The sequence below is a fragment of the Malaya genurostris genome, chromosome 2 (assembly GCF_030247185.1).
Source record: "Malaya genurostris strain Urasoe2022 chromosome 2, Malgen_1.1, whole genome shotgun sequence".
NCBI classification, from domain to species: Eukaryota; Metazoa; Arthropoda; class Insecta; order Diptera; family Culicidae; genus Malaya; species Malaya genurostris.
Window position 1 is genome coordinate 183,885,108 of NC_080571.1, and position 22,081 is coordinate 183,907,188.

General features: G+C 35.3%; 1 protein-coding gene across 2 annotated transcripts in view; it reads left to right on the forward strand.

Annotated features, from left to right (window-relative positions):
- The first annotated feature begins 937 nt into the window (after positions 1 to 937).
- LOC131432670 (transcription factor HNF-4 homolog) overlaps positions 938 to 22,081 on the forward strand; it is a 330,127-nt gene continuing 308,983 nt past the window's right edge. Inside the window, exon 1 of one of the 2 annotated variants that reach the window (XM_058599078.1) lies at positions 938 to 1,168. In XM_058599078.1, coding sequence (XP_058455061.1) covers positions 1,150 to 1,168 — 19 coding nt within the window. In that variant the 5' untranslated portion in view covers positions 938 to 1,149. The remainder of the gene's footprint in view (positions 1,169 to 22,081) is intronic. The other variant, XM_058599077.1, reaches the window with a different exon arrangement.

Consider the following 22,081-nt stretch of genomic DNA (forward strand, 5'->3'; position numbering starts at 1 on the left):
ATTTTGAAATTTTTTGAGACGTTTCGTCATTCCCGTTGCTACACGATCGAATTATTCACATACCATTGTATGTAATTGTAAAGCCCAGTTTCTTAATTTTTATAGCATCCAAACGATTCGGTGCTCCATCAGTCCGACCAAAACAGAGAACCTGCATCAAATATTTTTGGCAAAGAAAATGTGTTATGTAATGTTATGCAAATTTTTGAAATAAACTTTATCATCAATACATACACTTGTACCCTTAGGACATGGAAGAAGCAGATCAATTTTTACTTATGAAACGCGGACAAACTTCTTCCGTGGGAGACAATAATGTAAATAATGGTGTATACGCGCGAGAAAAAATTGTTCTGGTTTATTTGAAATAAAACTAACGCGGTTCATTTAAACAGTAAACTTAGTTGTATCATTACACGAATAATACCATAGATAAATTGAACCAAGTTTTTTCTAGATGTGAAGGTATAGCAGGATCGAGTCAACGAGAACATTGCCGATAACATTAACTCAACTTTGGTTGACATGTAAAAAATTGTTAGTTTATTTCAACAATAAACTCAGTCGGAACAATTATATTTTTGGTTTGGTTGGACCATAATTTTGATTCAAATCAAACAGAGATCATTGTTTTTGTTGAAGGGAGAAATTGGTTTGAAACAATCATATTCTAGCTTGAAATGAATGTAAATCAAATTTAAAAAACTACTAACTGTTTTGTTATTTTAAACATGCTCATTTTCTCTGCGTGCACAAGTAAGCGTGTGTAGACTTGGTGGAAAAAGTCTGTAAATCCGAAAGTCAGCAAGTATGTCTTGCTGGCAGCAGTTTCTCTATAAAGTATGATACGCAAAACTGACTTAACCAGCAAAAAAAATGTCGCAGAAATTTCAAAAGTCTGTAAATTTGGCCAAAGTCTGCAAAACTCGATTTTCAAAAGTCTGCACAACAAAAAATGTCTGCAGCAATACACCTGAAATCGGCAGATTTACTGACAAATCTGCAGATCTGGCATCTTTGCTTAAAAGCTTCATAGGAGTTGCGTGACTGATTGTAATTTTTTTAATCGAGTTTAATCTAATACAGTTATTGATGTGGTTATTCTAAAATATAATGCGCCATGCGAAGGGTTGCGATAATGCATAATGGATGTTAATCGAAACAGTAGGTACAATATGTTTATATTAAAAATTATATATTTGCAGTGTTTATAAACTGGAGTTTAGAAGTTGCAGGTGATAATGCTGATTGCACAAATTGTAACGATCATAACAAGATTACCTCAACAATGCTGTTCGCGACTGTTCAAGCGCTGGACAATTATGAAATATTTCTGATATTCAAGGATGAAAGTGGTTTACCATTTATCGTAAATTGTTTGATTAAGGCTTGAAAAATTTTCTGCTCACAGTTCTGTTCAATTAATTGGAGAATTTGATTCTGATAAAGCTTAGCAAGCTTGTCTGATAAAAATGATAATAGGTTTAACCAGTGATGCCAGGTCGCTTTCTCAAAAATCTTTTCGTCGCTAAAATGAACATGCAAAATCCAGTTATCTGACATCGGTATGTGAGCACCAGCCATTTGAAAGTACACCGATTACGTTGAGCCCCAAACACTGCGATGTTTTGATACTCATCGCGATTATCAAATTGTGAAAATTACCTATACTTGGTGTCCCCAAAACACTATCTGCTGTATTTTAACTGAACCGACAAGTTATTGTGAGAGAGTCGACCCAAAATTCACTAATTTTCGTGCACTAAACGAGGCAAACCATAAAGCAATTGCATTACTGATTGTTTGTTTACGTTTCAATCAGCTGATTTTGAAGTTCCGATTTTGATCTCATTTTTTTTGCTTGTTTTGAGATGATACTTTCAACAAGAGCTGTCAAATCGACAGAAAAATTTCAATTCTCCACATTTTCAATGATTGCTTATAAAAACGGACAAATTCATTTAGAAAATCATAGTACAAGTTGGAGGAAATGTTTTTACTCTGAGGTGGCAATGGTGTTCTTAATTCATTGTGCGAAAACTAAGGTTTGTTTAGAATGGAGTATTAAACTTGGTTTAATACCATTTTCCAAATGCCTGGAAATAACAAATTAAGTATCCAAAATAAATGGTACTCGATCGCTATACAATCTAGTACTCAAGAAATCAACATTACACTGGTTTCTGTTTAAAAAAATGTTGATCCGAAAAAAACCTAAATTTCATTCGAGATTTTCAAGTGTATAGGACAATTTTAAATCATATGTTTGATGACAACACGTGAATAATCATTTTTTACCCATATTCATAACGCTATCTCGTGGCATAAATCAAATAAACATAGATTTCCCAGTGTAATAGTAATGTAGTTGAGAAACCCGTGACACCAAAAGCACCGTCTGGTGGAGAATGGGTGCGTAAATGCTCCTAAAATGCATGCAAAAAGATGCCTGCGCATTTAACACAACCACAGTAGCTAATGGAAAAAAGTACACCCGTTTGTCACTAGAGGTGCTGTTAGTGTCACCGTACTGTGAGAAATCTATGTTTATTTGATTTATGCTCGTGGTGATTATTCTGATTGGATTCTTCCATTGGCACATTGTCGCAAAGCTGATTTACCGGTAGCGACACCTGTAATTGATAAATGGAACCAAGAAAAGAAGGATTCTTTCGGAAATTTTCATATCGGCAGTAGTGATTTGCAACATTTTTATCGTTTATTCAATAGCGGCCCGGGTTGGTGGTTCAATGCATAGGGCACTGGTCTTACAAGCCAGTTGTCGTATGTTCGAGCCCCGACCTGGAAGGATTCTTAGGGTCAGTAGGATCCATAGTACTAGCCATACAATGATTCTGTACACTAAGAATCGGCTGCGAAGTCTGTTGAAACAGGAAGGCCAAATTCCACAAAAGGAATGTAATGCCAGGACTTTGCTAATCAGCAATAAAAGTACACTCGGAGTAGAAGAAAATCGATTTCAAAGGAATTACTACTACTTTTTTTGTGTAAACCACGACTTAACATTAAACATGGAAAATCTTCAGAAAAGTGTGAAATTGGGTAAGGTTAGGTTTTTTCAGATCAACATATTTTTAAACAGAAACCAGTGTAATGTTGATTGCTCGAGTACTAACACATGGATCAATAAGTCCCGAGACTAAAACAGAGATGGCGCTCGTAGTAAACCAGTAACCACGTCTCTCTAGAGTACTAACCTTTGCTTGAAACGGGTCAAAATTTTAAGTCGATCCGACCAGAAACAGGTGAGTTATCGAGGTTGGAGTAAAGTCGTTTTGTGGTTTGCTTAAAAAATGGAAAACGAGTTTCGTGTTTTGATACAACATTGTTTTTTAATAGGTAAAAACACCGTACAAGCTAAACAATGGATTGAAAAATGTTCAAAAGCAACGTGGTCGTACCGACACAAATGACGCGGAACGCTCGGGTAGGCCTGTGGAAGCCGTTACACCGGAAAATTTGAGTGAAGTGACAAAAATTATAATGAAAGATCATAAAGTGAAGCTCCGTGAGATTGCTGAGATGACACAGATATCATATGGAAGTGTATTTACTATCCTTCATGAAAAATTGAGCATGAAAAAGATTTTTTCCAAGTGGGTGCCGCGATTGCTATCGATGGAACAAAATGCACTCTGCCACAAGTCGATGAAAACAATGGCGAAATTGAACGAATTGGGCTTTGATATGCTTCCCCACCCCCCATACTCGCCAGATTTAGCCCCCAGTGACTACTGGCTCTTTGCTTATCTTAAAAAATGCTCCAGGGAAAAAGATTTGGCTCAAATGAGGAGGTCATCGCTGAAACTGAAGCTCATTTTGAAGCGAAAGATAAATTTTTTTATAAACATGCTATTCAAAAATTGGAAAAACGTTAGAACTATTGTATCACCCTAAAAGGTGATTGTTGATCAATAAAAAAATATTGGCAAAAAAAATGTTGTTTCCATTGTTAGTTTCGGGACTTATTGTTCCATGTGTTAGAATGTGCAGCGATCGAGTACTATTTATTTTGGATACTTTATTAGTTATTTCCTGGCATTTGAAAAATGGTATCAAACCAAGTTTAATGCTCTATTCTGAATAAACGGTAGATTTCGCACAATGAACTAAGATCAATATTACCACCTCAGAGTAGAAACTTTTTCTTGAACTTCTACTATGATTTTCCAAATAAATTTGCTCGTTTTCATACGAAATCGTTGAAAAGGTGGAGTAATTAGAAATTTTCCTACCAATTTGACAGCTCTTGCTGAAAGTATCATCTCTAAACAAGCAGCGTCTCTACGTTTCAGTTTTGCGACAATATGCCAATTGAGGTTTCTATGCCCGGTGAAAAATGAACGCATGCTCTAGTGAGAAATTAATGGCCCATATATTTCGTGATGAAATCAAAACCATATGTAAGACAGTTCATGTGTAACATTCGTCGCGTATGGTCGAGTTTTTCTTCTCTCCGCTCTGTGTCCATACGTTGTGTTTTGTTTGGGTTGCGCCAACTGGACGAATGTTTGCATTAGGTTTGCGCCACCACCGGATTCTCGTAGCGGGCGATTGCTTTTCTCTGTCGCTCCTTCATTGTGTTTTGCTCGGGCTACGCCATCCGGACTACAACTTGTACTCGGTCCTTACTTTCCGAGTACTAAAGATTTTCAGTGCGATAGCAATCTCGATCAGTTGAACGAAGTGGATAGTGTTTAGAAAGACAGATAGCTTCGCTGATTGGCAAATTGTCGCAAAGCTTATTTACCGGTAGCAACACCTGCCAATGAAAAATGGAACCAAGAAAAGGAGTTTTCTTTCTGAAATTTTCATATCGGCAGTAGTGATTTGCAACATTTTTATCGTTTATTCAAGAGTACAAATAGATATTAGCAATAAAAGTACACTCGAAGTAGAAGAAAATCGATTTCAAAGTGATTACTACTACTTTTTTTAGTGTAAACTACGATTAAACATGGAAAATCTTCAGAAATGTGTGAAATTGGGTAAGGTTAGGTTTTTTTTCGGATCAACATTTTTTTTAAGAGAAACCAGTGTAACGTTGATTGAACAATCCAATCAGCGTGGTCACCACCAGATAGCGTTATGGTGATTGTTTTGACATATCCCATGTATTTAGAAAAATTTTGGACGATTTTTTCAATTTACTTGAGTTTGAAAGAATGCAGATTGCAAAATCTTACAAATATGGGTAAGAAAAACGATTATTCACGTGTTGTCATCAAACATATGATTTCAAAATGTCTTATACTCTTGACAATCTAGGATGAAATTTGAAATTTTCAGTTCACATACAGATTTGATTTAGATGATACAACATGAATAAATAAACTAGTCATAAAACTTTTGATCATAATTTATCAATTAATCTGAAAATCCAACCCAAAAAACAAAGAATATCCCCGATATGAAAACAGTACCCAACCTCACTTCTTCGAATTTGGTATTTCATGTTACGATTTCTCCATAAATATCAATCAAACATACCACGGAAAGTTACTGAATCATTAATGATCGATTTTTTTACCAAATTTTCACACGTTTTTGTATGTTTGTATTCGATTTATAAGAAAAAATAATAAAAACCCTGCATTTTGTTCGAATCTTCAAGCAAAATCTGAAAATTGTCACCATCGCTTAGTTCAAAGCTCGCCACTCGGGCAGCGCTGGGATCGCAAAAGAGTTGGTTGGATTCTTCAATTTCTCGAGTACTAGAATGTATAGCGATCGAGTACTATTTATATCGGATACTTTATTTGTTATATCCAGACATTTGAAAATTGGTATCAAACCAAGTTTAATGCTCTATTCTGAATAAACGGTAGATTTCGCACAATGAACTAAGATCAACATTACCACCTCAGAGTAAAAACTTTTTCTTCAACTTCTACTATGATTTTTCAAATGAATTTGCCCGTTTTCATAAGAAATCGTTGAAAAGGTGGAGTAAATAGAAATTTTCCTACCGATTTGACAGCTCTTGCTGAAAGTATCATCTCTAAACAAGCAGCGCCTCTACATTTCAGTTTTGCGACAATATGCCAATTGAACAATCCAATAAGCGCGGTCACCACGAGATAGCGTTATGGTGATTGTTTTGACATATCCCATGTATTTAGACAAATTTTTACGAATTTTTCAATTTACTTGAGTTTGAAAAAATGCAGATGGCAAAACCTTACAAATATGGGTAAGAAAAACGATTATTCACGTGTTGTCATCAAACATATTATTTCAAATTGTCCTATACTCTTGACAATCTCGAATGAAATTTGAAATTTTCAGTTCACATACAGATTTGATTTAGATGATAAAACATGAGTAAATAGACTAGTCATAAAACTTTTGATCATAATTTATCAAATAATTTCAAAATCCAACCCAAAAAAACAAAGAATATCCCAGATATGAAAACAGTACCCAACCACACTTCTTCGAATTTGGTATTTCATGTTACGATATCTCCATAAATATCAATCAAACATACCACGGAAAGTTACTGAATCACTAATGATCGATTTTTTTAAACAAATTTTCACACGTTTTTGTATGTTAGTATTCGATTCATAAGAAAAAAAAATAAAAACCCTGGATTTTGTTCGAATCTTCAAGCAAAAGCAGAAAATTATCACCATCGCTTAGTTCAAAGCTCGCCACTCGGGCAGCGCAGCGATCGCGAAAGAGTTGGTTGGATTCTTCAATAGCAGATTGAAGAATCCAACCAACTCTTTTGCGATCGCTGCGCTGCCCGAGTGGCGAACTTTGAACTAAGCGATGGTGATAATTTTCAGATTTTGCTTGAAGATTCGAACAAAATGCAGGGTTTTTATTTTTTTTTCTTACGATTCGAATACTAACATACCAAAACGTGTGAAAATTTGGTAAAAAAATCGATCATTTATGATTCAGTAACTTTCCGTGGTATGTTTGATTGATATTTATGGAGAAATCGTAACATGAAATACCAAATTGGAAGAAATGAGGTTGTGTTCTGTTTTCATATCTGGGATATTCTTTGATTTTTGGGTTGGATTTTGAGATTAATTGATAAATTATGATCAAAAGTTTTATGACTAGTCTATTTACTCATGTTTTACCATCTAAATCAAATCTGTATGTGAACTGAAAATTTCAAATTTCATCCGAGATTGTCAAGAGTATAGAACAATTTGAAATCATATATTTGATGACAACACGTGAATAATCGTTTTTCTTACCCATATTTGTAAGGTTTTGCCATCTGCATTCTTTTAAACTCAAGTAAATTGAAAAATTCGTCAAAAATTTTTCTAAATACATGGGATATGTCAAAACAATCACCATAACGCCGACGACACGACCAGGCACTCCGAAGAAAAATCAGCATTAAAACTGTTCTCTAACGATTCACCGCCAGTTACCACAAATCTAGCGACCCCTTGTAAATGATAAAAATAATCTTCTCAAGCAACACTGTTTGAGTTGCTATGGACTAGTTACCAAGGAACCCCAAAACAAATAAACATGTTTTGAAAGCGGTGGAATAGTTCTATTAGTGTTAAACTTTGTCCAAATTAAGCAGAAATGCATTTAAATGGACTCGATTTTCGGAATTTTCACGAAACTATGGATGAAACCAACGAACGAGGACAATGATCTGCTTCCAGCGATTCATCCGTACGCTTCAACTGCTAGCTTTTCTGGGCAGTAGGATTCGGTGTAATATGCCGGTGTCAAAATTGTTTTGTGTCGGTTGATTGCGCAGCAGTGGAAACAGTATTTCACCTTGTTGGCCACTATTAGAGGATTACTAGTGGAATTCCACAAAGAAATTATTTTACCGTACGTTATGCAGGTACCGTAGAGCACTGGCCTAGCTCAGATCGTTGTCGGTCATTTCCATGTCTTCCTTCTCACACAACGGTTTCAAGTCAAGACCTGATTTTTGAACTTGGCTTTATAAAAGACATAACTCATACTCCGTAATTTTTATATTCCGCTCGAGTCAGGTAAATCCATTAAAATGTTCCGTAATATAATAACCGATCTGAAATTTATTTTGTTTACATTCATCTTGCCTTCGATATGCAGTAACCAAGGTTATGGTGACTGTTATTCAAAATCAATAAATATATCAACTTGTGCTGCCAGTTTAAAAAAATTCACTAGCGTTCTCGATTTGACATTTCCAGTTACTGAGGGGTAGTTAAATTTACGATACAGTTTTGGTAGACGAGTGGCAGGTCGTGTCGTCGATAACGCTATCTCGTGGTGACCACGCTGATTGGATTGTTCAATTGACTATAATTCTTTTTCGTTCGTGTGTTTTTTTTTAAATATTTTTATTGTAAACACAGGCAATATGATATTTTAATATTGTTATTGAAAATACATCTACCAAATTAGAAAAGATAATCACGAGTGAAAAATCCTTTTCGGGCGTAGTGCGCCATCTAGTGGGTAGTAGCCATTGCCGTTTAATTTTTCGGTGACATGAGTTTGGTTGTACCAGACCCTGTCAGCTTGGAGCGAAATCAATCTTCAGTTCAGCAACGCCATCGCACGGTGTCACATTCAACATATCATGTCAATTGTATGGGTACGCAGTACTGCTATTTTGGCGCGCACGAATTTGACATTTCTCTCCCGAAATGTCAAATTCGTGCGCGTACTTAGATTTCTCCAACTTTGACACAGATGACACCTTCTAACAGAGAGTATGAGATGTGTGTTTCTGGAAGAGAACGGTTCACGTGGACCATTTCATACAATCACACCTAGTATTTCTACACGAAATACATGTAGTTCTTGTTTCTTGGATGCGTGCTCAACACTAGAAGGCCCAAAACTTAGTATAGACCTAAATTGCTCAAAAGCAGTCAAAATGATTGGAAGAGAAAAAGTCAATAAAAAAATCTGTGACAATCATCAATTTTAACCACAAGATGACGATTCCTGAGATATGATTGTATCCATCGAAGGACGTTTGTACCAAAACCAAGTCGATCCAGTTTTGCTATTGTGATGTCATGGTTAATTTTATCGTAGGCGAGGGAAAGATCGGTATAGATTACGTCCGTCTGAAAACCATTTGACATGGCGTTGGTCACGTAAGATGTAAAGGATAATAGATTGGTGGTTGTGGAACGCTTAGGCATAAACCCATGTTGGGAATCATCGATATACTATTTACTCATGTTTTACCATCTAAATCAAATCTGTATGTGAACTGAAAATTTCAAATTTCATCCGAGATTGTCAAGAGTATAGGACAATTTGAAATCATATATTTGATGACAACACGTGAATAATCGTTTTTCTTACCCATATTTGTAAGGTTTTGCCATCTGCATTCTTTTAAACTCAAGTAAATTGAAAAATTCGTCAAAAATTTTTCTAAATACATGGGATATGTCAAAACAATCACCATAACGCCGACGACACGACCAGGCACTCCGAAGAAAAATCAGCATTAAAACTGTTCTCTAACGATTCACCGCCAGTTACCACAAATCTAGCGACCCCTTGTAAATGATAAAAATAATCTTCTCAAGCAACACTGTTTGAGTTGCTATGGACTAGTTACCAAGGAACCCCAAAACAAATAAACATGTTTTGAAAGCGGTGGAATAGTTCTATTAGTGTTAAACTTTGTCCAAATTAAGCAGAAATGCATTTAAATGGACTCGATTTTCGGAATTTTCACGAAACTATGGATGAAACCAACGAACGAGGACAATGATCTGCTTCCAGCGATTCATCCGTACGCTTCAACTGCTAGCTTTTCTGGGCAGTAGGATTCGGTGTAATATGCCGGTGTCAAAATTGTTTTGTGTCGGTTGATTGCGCAGCAGTGGAAACAGTATTTCACCTTGTTGGCCACTATTAGAGGATTACTAGTGGAATTCCACAAAGAAATTATTTTACCGTACGTTATGCAGGTACCGTAGAGCACTGGCCTAGCTCAGATCGTTGTCGGTCATTTCCATGTCTTCCTTCTCACACAACGGTTTCAAGTCAAGACCTGAATTTTGAACTTGGCTTTATAAAAGACATAACTCATACTCCGTAATTTTTATATTCCGCTCGAGTCAGGTAAATCCATTAAAATGTTCCGTAATATAATAACCGATCTGAAATTTATTTTGTTTACATTCATCTTGCCTTCGATATGCAGTAACCAAGGTTATGGTGACTGTTATTCAAAATCAATAAATATATCAACTTGTGCTGCCAGTTTAAAAAAATTCACTAGCGTTTTCGATTTGACATTTCCAGTTACTGAGGGGTAGTTAAATTTACGATACAGTTTTGGTAGACGAGTGGCAGGTCGTGTCGTCGATAACGCTATCTCGTGGTGACCACGCTGATTGGATTGTTCAATTGACTATAATTCTTTTTCGTTCGTGTGTTTTTTTTTTAAATATTTTTATTGTAAACACAGGCAATATGATATTTTAATATTGTTATTGAAAATACATCTACCAAATTAGAAAAGATAATCACGAGTGAAAAATCCTTTTCGGGCGTAGTGCGCCATCTAGTGGGTAGTAGCCATTGCCGTTTAATTTTTCGGTGACATGAGTTTGGTTGTACCAGACCCTGTCAGCTTGGAGCGAAATCAATCTTCAGTTCAGCAACGCCATCGCACGGTGTCACATTCAACATATCATGTCAATTGTATGGGTACGCAGTACTGCTATTTTGGCGCGCACGAATTTGACATTTCTCTCCCGAAATGTCAAATTCGTGCGCGTACTTAGATTTCTCCAACCTAGTATTTCTACACGAAATACATGTAGTTCTTGTTTCTTGGATGCGTGCTCAACACGAAAAGCCCAAAACTTAGTATAGACCTAAATTGCTCAAAAGCAGTCAAAATGATTGGAAGAGAAAAAGTCAATAAAAAAATCTGTGACAATCATCAATTTTAACCACAAGATGACGATTCCTGAGATATGATTGTATCCATCGAAGGACGTTTGTACCAAAACCAAGTCGATCCAGTTTTGCTATTGTGATGTCATGGTTAATTTTATCGAAGGCGAGGGAAAGATCGGTATAGATTACGTCCGTCTGAAAACCATTTGACATGGCGTTGGTCACGTAAGATGTAAAGGATAATAGATTGGTGGTTGTGGAACGCTTAGGCATAAACCCATGTTGGGAATCATCGATATACTGCTTGCAATGCAATTTTTAATGCGAGGCAAAGGGATAGCTCCTAGCTTTGAATAGACCGGGCAAACGAGTGGATTACAGGTTTATGTGCGGGGACCGCCGCTTTCGAAGGCGGGTCGGCGGCCGACTATATATATATATATATATATATATATATATATATATATATATATATATATATATATATATATATATATATATATATATATATATATATATATATATATATATATATATATATATATATATATATATATATATATGTATATATATATATATATATATATATATATATATATATATATATATATATATATATATATATATATATATATATATATATATATATATATATATATAAATATATATATATATATATATATATATATATATATATATATATATATATATATATATATATATATATATATATATATATATATATATATATATATATATATATATATATATATATATATATATATATATATATATATATATATACAGTTTTCAAAAGAACGATAATACGTACAATTAAAACCCATACACACTTTGACTACAAAAAAAGCTTGAGAATAAGTTCTATTCAATTCCGAAGGTGCGATGTGTAGTAAACACTAACGATCTTAACAGTAATTTCCAGCTAAACTGAGAGGGAAGACATGGGTATTGGGTGAAGATCTATGCACGCAGCGACAGAATCAAAGGGGAAGAATTCATAGAGATGAATATGGATCAAATTAGAAAAGTTATTACTATGTGTCATGCTGAAGAAACTCATTTCATCGGCGTAAATCATAACACTACTAGAGCTAGAGAATTCAAATGGGTATAATATACTGTACTGTTTGATATGACGAAGAGTTGACGAGATTAGTAAATCCGACTAGTTACTGACATCGGGTGTACGTTATTTGGCCGAATTTGGCTTGGCATAACTTTGTTTGGCATAAATTTGTTTGGCATAACTTTTGTTTGGCATAAATCTATTTGGCATAATGTCATTGGGCATAAAATAAAAAATATATTCTGTTTCATTTGGCATAATTTTCATTTGGCATGATTTCAATTGTGCATATTTTCTTTTGATTCGTTTTATTCTGGGAGTAATTAAAAAGGTTGAAATACATAACGGCCTGAAACACTTGGATTATAGGTTTTCCGATTAGTGATTGGACGACTCGGACTGCGTTACCTCGGCGGCTTGGCGCCGCCGAGGTTGCCTTGTCCTCGTTGTGGTCTAAAACTAGAAAATAAATTCTAAAGGCGGCTTCGTCGCCTTGCGGTTTTTTTAATGCTAGGCCAAGGGATAGCTCCTAGCTTTGAATAGACCGGGCAAACGAGTGGATTACAGGTTTGTGTGCGGGGGCCGCCGCTTCCTGGCTGAGTACCACCGAGCCTCCTTGGCTTCGTTTATGTGGCTGCGCCACATTGATAGACACATAACAAAGCCATTCACTGAAGAATCGAGAGTAAGAATCGAGCACTAATCGGAAATACTCTCAGAATAAATAGAATATCTAAAGAAAATATGCACAATTGAAATTATGCCAGATGAAAATTATGCCAAACAACAGTTATGTCAAATGAAACAGTATGTCTTTTTGTTTTATGTCAAAAGACATTACGCCAAACAAATTTATGCCAATCAAAAGTTATGCCAGTCAAATTTATGCCAAATAAATTTATGCCAAACAAAATTCGGCCAAATAACATACACCCGCTGACATCATACACCACAACTGAGCAGAAGAGACGTCGTGTAATTTACAACAGGGATTCAAGATCTAAAGACTGATTAATCATTTTATGGAATGACAGTCAATGATCCCGTGAATTGTTGAATGAATGATTTTAGTTAACTTTCAAACTTTTAATTCGCTCTCATAATCGTTTTTTTTACAGACAACCTGTTCCCTTTTTTAAATTTTTTCTCAAAAAACAAATGACAGTGCTTTTTAAACTCTCATCAGAAACCGTGTTAATTGCGAAAACCGTGTAAATAAAAAACCGTGTTAATTCCGGAATCCGTGTAAAAAAGCCGTGTATAAAAAAACCGTGCGAAAAAAAACGTGAAACGTGAGACCTTAGTGTATATTGGTTGCAATTGCTCTTTGGTTGTAGGGTAAGTTGTTAACTGCAGCTGGTGTACTTTGTTCTGTAGTGGATGATGATGGATTCGTTGAAGGGGATGCTTCATTGTTGTTGGTGGCTGTCACATGTATACTGGGGTTGGTGTGAAGGAAGCACCGTTGTCCTTGGGTGTAGTTGTCTCCTTGTCCAGTTTATCACATGGCTTACCGTAGTGAACAGCTTTTTGGCAATATTGACATGTGGCCATCTGATTGTCATTGGTAACAAGTGATTTGCACGGAATTCTTGTATTTTGACCTAAAATCACATAAGAAAGTATAGCCTTCAATCAAGTTTATGCGTAATAAACGTACGCCATTTAGAATACCGGGGAAAAAATTCTTCCACTTTTCATTTTCGATAGAGAGAATCTCTCCGTATTGGGACATAGTTTTGCGAACATATGAATCGGTGACGCTCATGCACACGCACTTCTATAGCACTATATTCCATATATACTGGAATGTTGTACTCAGTGCTGGAAACGGTCCCTTCACGTGACAGTTTTATGTGAAATTCCTATGTTGGTACCTAAAACTGTAGATGTTTACTTTGAATGTCGTGTGCTGGAAAATTTCATGTTGCCTACTATTCGGGCTGTCACACATGAATGTCGCGCTAACCAAACAGATGAAAGTCGCATGTGACAGTCATGAGCGAGCGCTTCATGAATGTAGTGGCGACAGTCTTACTCGTGTTGGGCGATGAATGTAACGATAGAATGATAGTCCTCAATAGAATCGGCTGCATTTTGTCTTCGGTGCGAATTTCATTTCTGGCAATAAACTTTCATGATGAAATTCAAAACGCCGTCATTAGTGATAGTTTTCATCTCGATACTGTTCCATGAAATATTCAAATTTCATACCATTATTGCAAAAGGAGAAAGTCAATGTCAATGAAAACGCGCGGGTTAGGGTTGTCAATCAACGAAAATTCTCAATTTTTTAAAAATTTTCAAACATGAATTTAATGGAAAAAGAAGTGAATATTAATCGAAAATTACAACGTTTAAACATTTACTAGATGCATAGGGTTGTCAACAAGCGCAAATTTTCAAATTTTGAAGAAAAAAAATGTAAAATAGTAATTGAATAAAAAAGTATGTCTTTAGAGTACAAAATTTACTATATTCATGTACTTTAAAAGGGCATAGAGTTGTCAACCAGCAAAAATTTACTACTTTTGGACAGTTTCTAGTTTTATTTCAATAAAAAGTGAAGTCAATAGTTAAAGAAATTTACCAAAAAAAAAATCTAAATATTGAAAAAATTTAATATCATACTTGAATGAAAAGGCGAATCAATAGAGTTATAACATTATTAGGATCATGCTCTTTTTAAAGTGCATAGGGTTTACCAACAGCGTAAATTAACTATATCTGTAATAACTCAAATATCACATCAAAACCTCCATTTACGCAATAATCTAGGATTCGTCAACTGATGATTGGATGTTAGAAAACGACGTTAGAAGCCGTTTCTAAATCCAAAATGGCGACTTTCGGCATATCGATAATCGTTACAAACCATCACAATATGAGTATTTTTCGAACGGATTTGATGTATGGATGTTAGAAAACGACGTTAGAAGCCGTTTAGAAATCCAAGATGGCGACTTACGGTTCATCGATATTCGTTACAAACCATCACAATATGAGTATTTTTTGAACGAATTTGATGAGTGGATGTTAGAAAACGACGTAAGAAGCCGTTTCCAAATCCAAGATGGCGACTTCCGGCATATCGATATTCGTTACAAACCATCACAATATGAGTATGTTTCGAACGGATTTGTTGAATGGATGTTTGAAAACGACGTAAGAAGCCGTTTCAAAATCCACGATGGCGACTTCCGGTTCATCGATATTCGTTACAAACCATCACAATATGAGTATTTTTTGAACGAATTTGATGAGTGGATGTTAGAAAACGACGTAAGAAGCCGTTTCCAAATCCAAGATGGCGACTTCCGGCATATCGATATTCGTTACAAACCATCACAATATGAGTATTTTTTGAACGAATTTGATGAGTGGATGTTAGAAAACGACGTTAGAAGCCGTTTCTAAATACAAGATGGCGGCTTCCGGCATATCGATATTCGTTACAAACTATCAAAACATGAGTATTTTTCGAACGGATTTAATGAGTGAATTTTAAAAAACGACGTTAGAAGCCGTTTCTAAATACAAGATGGCGACTTCCGGCATATCGATATTCGTTACAAACCATCACAATATGAGTATTTTTTGAACGAATTTGATGAGTGGATGTTAGAAAACGACGTTAGAAGCCGTTTCTAAATACAAGATGGCGGCTTCCGGCATATCGATATTCGTTACAAACCATCACAATATGAGTATTTTTCGAACGGATTTGATGAATGGATGTTAGAAAACGACGTAAGAAGCCGTTTCAAAATCCAAGATGGCGACTTTCGTTTCATCGATATTCGTTACAAACCATCGCAATATGAGTATGTTTCGAACGGATTTGATGAATGGATGTTAGAAAACGACGTATGAAGCCGTTTCAAAATCCACGATGGCGACTTCCAGTTCATCGATATTCGTTACAAATCATAACAATATGAGTATTTTTTGAACGGATTTGATGAGTGGATGTTAGAAAACGACGATTGAAGCCATTTCTAAATACAAGATTTTTTCTGAATACAAATATTTTTCGAACAGATTCGATGAGTAGAAGTTGAAAACGATACTTACAGTCGTTTCAACATCCAAGATGCCGGGAATGAGAATGAGCTGGTTATAAACTGTCATAAAGAAATTCATAACGACGTATTCGTGATTGTTTTCATTTCGATACTCTTATCAATCTTATATTGCTGCTGTGGATATTTTTAAGAAGTAATAAGTTTGGAATATGTTATTGCCTGCAACGATTCTGTTTTTGAAATCAAAAGATAAATTTTTATGCAAAGACGAAGTTTGCTGGGACAGATATTAGAGTATACATTTAAAAACCAGAAATAAAGAATTTTTTTATTGGTATGACTGTTGATAAGTGTCTTCTTATTAGACATTATCAAAATATGCGACAATATCGAAATCAGATTATAGCAATAAAAAGTCCATTTGAAAATGTATGATGTGTTTCTACCACAAATCAAATTAAAAATAAATTCAATCGTATCGTGCAACATTACCTGGAGCGTTGCGATATATTCTTCATATTACCAATTGAAATCGATTTGCTTTCCGATTAGCGTGTACGTGTTTTATAACAGCAATAGAAGACATCATATGATCAAGATATTCAGTTGTCATATTTACCGAACAAATCATTAGCGACATACTTTTTTGATAGCATGGCGCTGCCAGTCGTGTCCGCATCGTAACTCGTACATACAAGTAGATGAGAAAATGTCAAATTAGCGCGTGGTAAAAACAGCGCTGCATTCAGGGCTTGTATTGTGAATCCTCAAACAAACGAAGCAACAAACACTTTGCTTGACATAACTGAATGGGAGTCCTATATTAGAGAGGAACTGGATGCGTGAGAGTATATGATACTGAGCAGACCAATTCCCTTGCTTGGTGAATTGCCTGTACTCTCAGTCTCAATTAACACATGAACTAAGCAATCCATGGCAATGCAATGAAATGAAGGGTTCGCTCTCGTTAGTACTGTACGAGAATGAAGAACTTTGCTTCACGGCGTGCTACAAGATGCGAAGCAAGGTCATACAGGCAAAATTTACGGTGTTTTTTTTAGTGTAGGTTTGCAGAAATCATTTTTGAACATAACGTTCGTACTCCAAAACCAAATTTGATCACATTTTAAAAATATTTCAGACAGTTTATAGCATAAATTTTGCATTTGAGTCCGTTTTCAAAACGATCCATTTTGTTTCTTGGAAGATTATACTGTGTACGTATCCTAGAAACACAAAAAGTAATGTTTTTCAATTAATATTCATCGGAACTAAAAGTTATCAATCTAGTTTTCTCATAGGCATCTTCAAAATGCGAACCGTTCATCAAATGCTAACCTCATGAAGCATACTCATCAGCTGGCAAACATGTTCAGGAACTAATGAACGTACGAAGCAGCTCTCCTTGCTTGGGTTGCGCCAAGGGGCAAATCACTCTAAACTCTAGACAATCTCATACCAATAAACTCATGTCATTCCAAAACAATTTTCTCTAATCTCTTTTAATCCCAACTAGTCTAGATAAATTTGGGTAATTTAATACTAATCCAACCTAGTTTTGCCTAATCTTGTTTGAAGTGTAGCTGTCATTCGAGCTCCCACGCAGAGATGCCATTTATACAGATTAATCTGTATTATACAGATTTTTACATGCGCATACAGATTAAATACAGAGTACAGATTTTATACAAATTAAATACAGATTTATACAAATACCACAAAAAGTAAGAAAGAAATAATGAAACTTTTCCGTCTGAGCGTGTTTGATTACCCATATTCAAATTCAAATTTTTTCGTGCAGCGTCATGAAACTTTATTGTCAGACTGAAAAGTTGTATGACCTGACTTGACGTTGCGTAATGGGCGTTTGAATTCCATGTTTAAATTCCAAGTCACCATTTTCAAACGAAAAAAGTATATGGATTTACAATTCAATTGTGGTTAATAACAAAAACAATTAAATTTCGTCGTTGAATATTCATGTCCGTGCGGCAAGGATTTACGATATAAAGGAATGCTCTTTGCATCTGCCATTCTATAAGAATAATCTAATGGAATAACATCTTCAAACATCATTTTATTTCCGAAATTTCCTTTCTGAATACAGATAAATACAGATTTTTTATACAAAACAATACAGGTTTTCTATAAAAAATATCTGGCATCTCTGCTCCCACGTTCACAGCTTCTTATGTCAAAATAATGCTTTTCCAGATCTCGGCTAAACTTCTCTAATCCCATTCTAATTCAGCGAGATCCCTGCTAAACTTTTTTACTCCCGGTAAAACTTGTTTGAGTTCAGACAAAGTTTAGAGTGATTTGCCCCTTGGGTTGCGCTGTGAATTCTACCTAACATACGAATGTATAACACACACTTGACATGAAATGTCAGCTGTTTTTCAAAGAAGGGCGAATCTTCCAAAAGTAAACAAATCGAGTTGGCAAGCGTTTACATTATGCTGGTGTGCTTGTGCCAAAATACTGGCAGCCAGCAGAAATGTAAACGAACCATATCGTAATCATAGATCAATATTGGCGTTCTTTTCCATTCAATTCATGTTTAAATTCTTTTTTCAAAAGTTGTGAATATTCGTTGGTATAAACCCCTATGCGCCAAATCTAATGATTTTCGATCCCTCAATTCCGTTGCAGTCCAAATATTATTACAATGTTATTTCTTTGCGAAAATTGTTTGCTTTCGAGAAAGTACAAAACTACGATTTTCGATCGCCTCCACAACACCAATATAAGATTTTTAAGAATATCGAGATGAAAACAATTTATGAATTTCTTTATGACAGTTTATAACCAAAAATTAAATTCTCTCATTCTGTCCGCCATCTAGGATGTTGAAACTACTGTAAACATCATTTTCAACTTCTACACATCGAATCCGTTCGAAAAATATTCATATTGTGATGGTTTGTAACGAATATCGATATGCCGAAAGTCGCCATCTTGTATTTAGAAACGGCTTCTTATGTCGTTTTCTAACATCCACTCATCAAATCTGTTCGAAAAATACTCATATTGTGATGATTTGTAACGAATATCGATATGCCGAAAGTCGCCATCTAGGATTTAGAAACGGCTTCTAACGTCGTTTGCTAACATCCACCCATCAAATCCGTTCAAAAATACCCATATTGTGATGGTTTGTAACGAATATCGATGAACCGGAAGCCGCCATCTTGGATTTTGAAACGGCTTTAAACATTGTTTTCTGACATCCACTCCTCAAACCTTTCATTTTATTATTTTTCCAATAATTCAAAAAAAAATTATTTGATTTTTTTTCCAAAAATTCCCATTTTGCATTCGTTGACAACCCTACGCATCTTGACAAAGTTAAAAGCTACGGTATTTGATCCGCTTCACAGCAGCAATTTGAAATTCAACCATTTTGAACGGCTTCTTACGTCGTTTTCTAACATCCACTCATCAAAAACATTCGAAAAATACTCACATTGTGATAGTTTGTAACGAATATCAACATGCCGGAAATCACCATCTTGGATTTAGAAACGGCTTCTTACGTCGTTTTCTGACATTCATTCATCAAATCCGTTCGAAAAATACTCATATTGTGATGGTTTGTAATGAATATCAACATGCCAGAAATCGCCATCTTGGATTTAGAAACGGCTTCTTACGTCGTTTTCTGACATTCATTCATCAAATCCGTTCGAAAAATACTCATATTGTGATGGTTAGTAACGAATTTCGATATGCCGAAAGCCGCCATCTTGGATTTAAAAACGGCTTCTTACGTCGTTTTCTAACATCCACTAATCAAATCCGTTCAAAAAATACTCATTGTTATGGTTTGTAACGAATATCGATGAACCGGAAGCCGCCATCTTGGATTTAGAAACGGCTTCAAGGTGGCCATGGAAGCGAGCCACAAATGGCAACCAAGAAACCACCTACCCTCCCACTCCACCTTCCGCAATTTTGCCCTGCTCTTGATGTAAACAAACCATGAAACACATTTTTTCTACGCGTAGGGGTAAATATGTTGCGTAGAATTGCTACTGCAATTTGATGACATAATCACTCATCGTATTGATATATGTTTACGATAAACTATCAACTCTGAAGAATAATTTGTGCAAAACTTTTTCGGACCTTCATTAACAGATCGGCTGAAATGTTCGTATCGTTTCTATGAGAGGGCGCCACTAGAATTAAATCCATACCATTTTCAGTTAGTACCAACCTTCAAAAGATACGTGTATAAATTTGACAGCTGTCTGATTATTAGTTTGTGAGATATTTGAAATATATTTCATTTTGAGTGAAGAAATATTTGCATTTTGAGTGAAGCTACTTTTGTTATTGTGAAAAAAATTGAAAAAAAGGAATTTCGTGTGTTGATGAAACACTGCTTTTTGATGAAAAAAAGTGCCACCGATACCAAAAAATGGCTTGATGAGTGTTATCCAGACTCTGCACCGGGCAAAGCAACAATTCGTAAGTGGTTTGCAAAATTTCGTACTGGTCATATGAGCACCGAAGACGATGAACGCAGTGGACGTCCAAAAGAGGCTGCTACCGATGAAAACGTGAAAAAAATCTACAAAATGATTTTCAATGACCGTAAAATGAAGTTGATCGAGATAGCTGAAACCCTAAAGATATCAAAGGAACGTGTTGGACATATTATTCACGAATATTTGGATATGAGAAAGCTTTGTGCAAAATGGGTGCCGCGTGAGCTCACAATCGATCAAAAACAATAACGAAAAACCATGCTAAAATTGAACGAATTGGGCTTAAAATTGCTCCCTCATCCACCGTATTCTCCAGATTTGGCCCCCAGTTCCTGTTCTCAGACCTCAAGAGTATGCTCGCTGGTAAAAAATTAGAAGCAATAAAGAGGTAATCGCCGAAACTGAGGCCTATTTTGAGGCAAAGGACAAATCGTACTACAAAAATGGTATCGAAAAGTTGGAAGATCGCTATAATCGCTGTATCGCCTCTGATGGCAATTATGTTGAATAATAAAAACGAATTTTGGCAAAATAATGTGTGTTTCTATTAAACGATACGAACTATTCAGCCAAACTGTTAGAAGGTTTCTACTTAGAACGTTATTATTTTTCACTCACCTCAAGATTTCAACTGCTGTTTATAGCTCTGTGACATAAGTAAGCTTTATGAAACACTTTTGAGTTATTCTTCACCGGTAAACTTATCCTCTGATCTAAACATTTTATTATAAAACCTTTGAATAACTCACAGTTCTGGTTTTGAAAATTTTCCAAAAATTCACGATAATTAGTTTGCCGGCCTGCTTTAATATTGGTAATACCACCCTTTTATATTGGCAGTGATGCCATTCATAATTAGAGAAAAAAAACCTTGCAGTGCAGTAAAAATGGGATTATTTTCAATTAGTCGCACATTGATATAGTTAAAATTACGGATCAAAATTCGTTTCGTACGTCACCATTTAAAATTTCAATATTAAAAAAAAACTATAACATTTCCCTTATTTCCATTTCAAACATTGCTTCCCCTCCAAGTTATCGGCAACCTTGTTGTCTTATTTACCGTCGCTATGGAATGCAAAAAATAAACAAACAGTTCAAGTATTGCAATCTTTTCAAAATACTTCGTCCATCTAAGAAAAAGAAAGCAGCGCTCATTCGCGAAAATCAATAGGAAAATAGATGGAATACGTTGATAGAGTGTGTTTTGGGTAGTGAATATGTGCGGGACTCATCAGTTCAAACAGTGGAATAATTGTCAGATGTGCCGGTTCAAAACAATACCACGGAATTTTGAAACTGTACTGGATCCAATAATTTGGTATCAATAGGTAAATTTCTAAAATATTTTCGTCAATATATGAAATTATATATTCAAATTTGCATGATAAATCTTTTTTTTTTCTCTCGTCAAGTGCCACTTGACTGTTTTCTGGGTGAGGTTGCTTTCCTATCCGAAAACGATGATGTTGTCGACAAAACGCTTCATATTAAAAAATTAAAATTTATATAAAAAGCCATTGCAACAGAGTTTGTTCTGATTTCGTGTTACTATACTTAATTCATCAATGTAACAGCTTCCTTTTTACTTT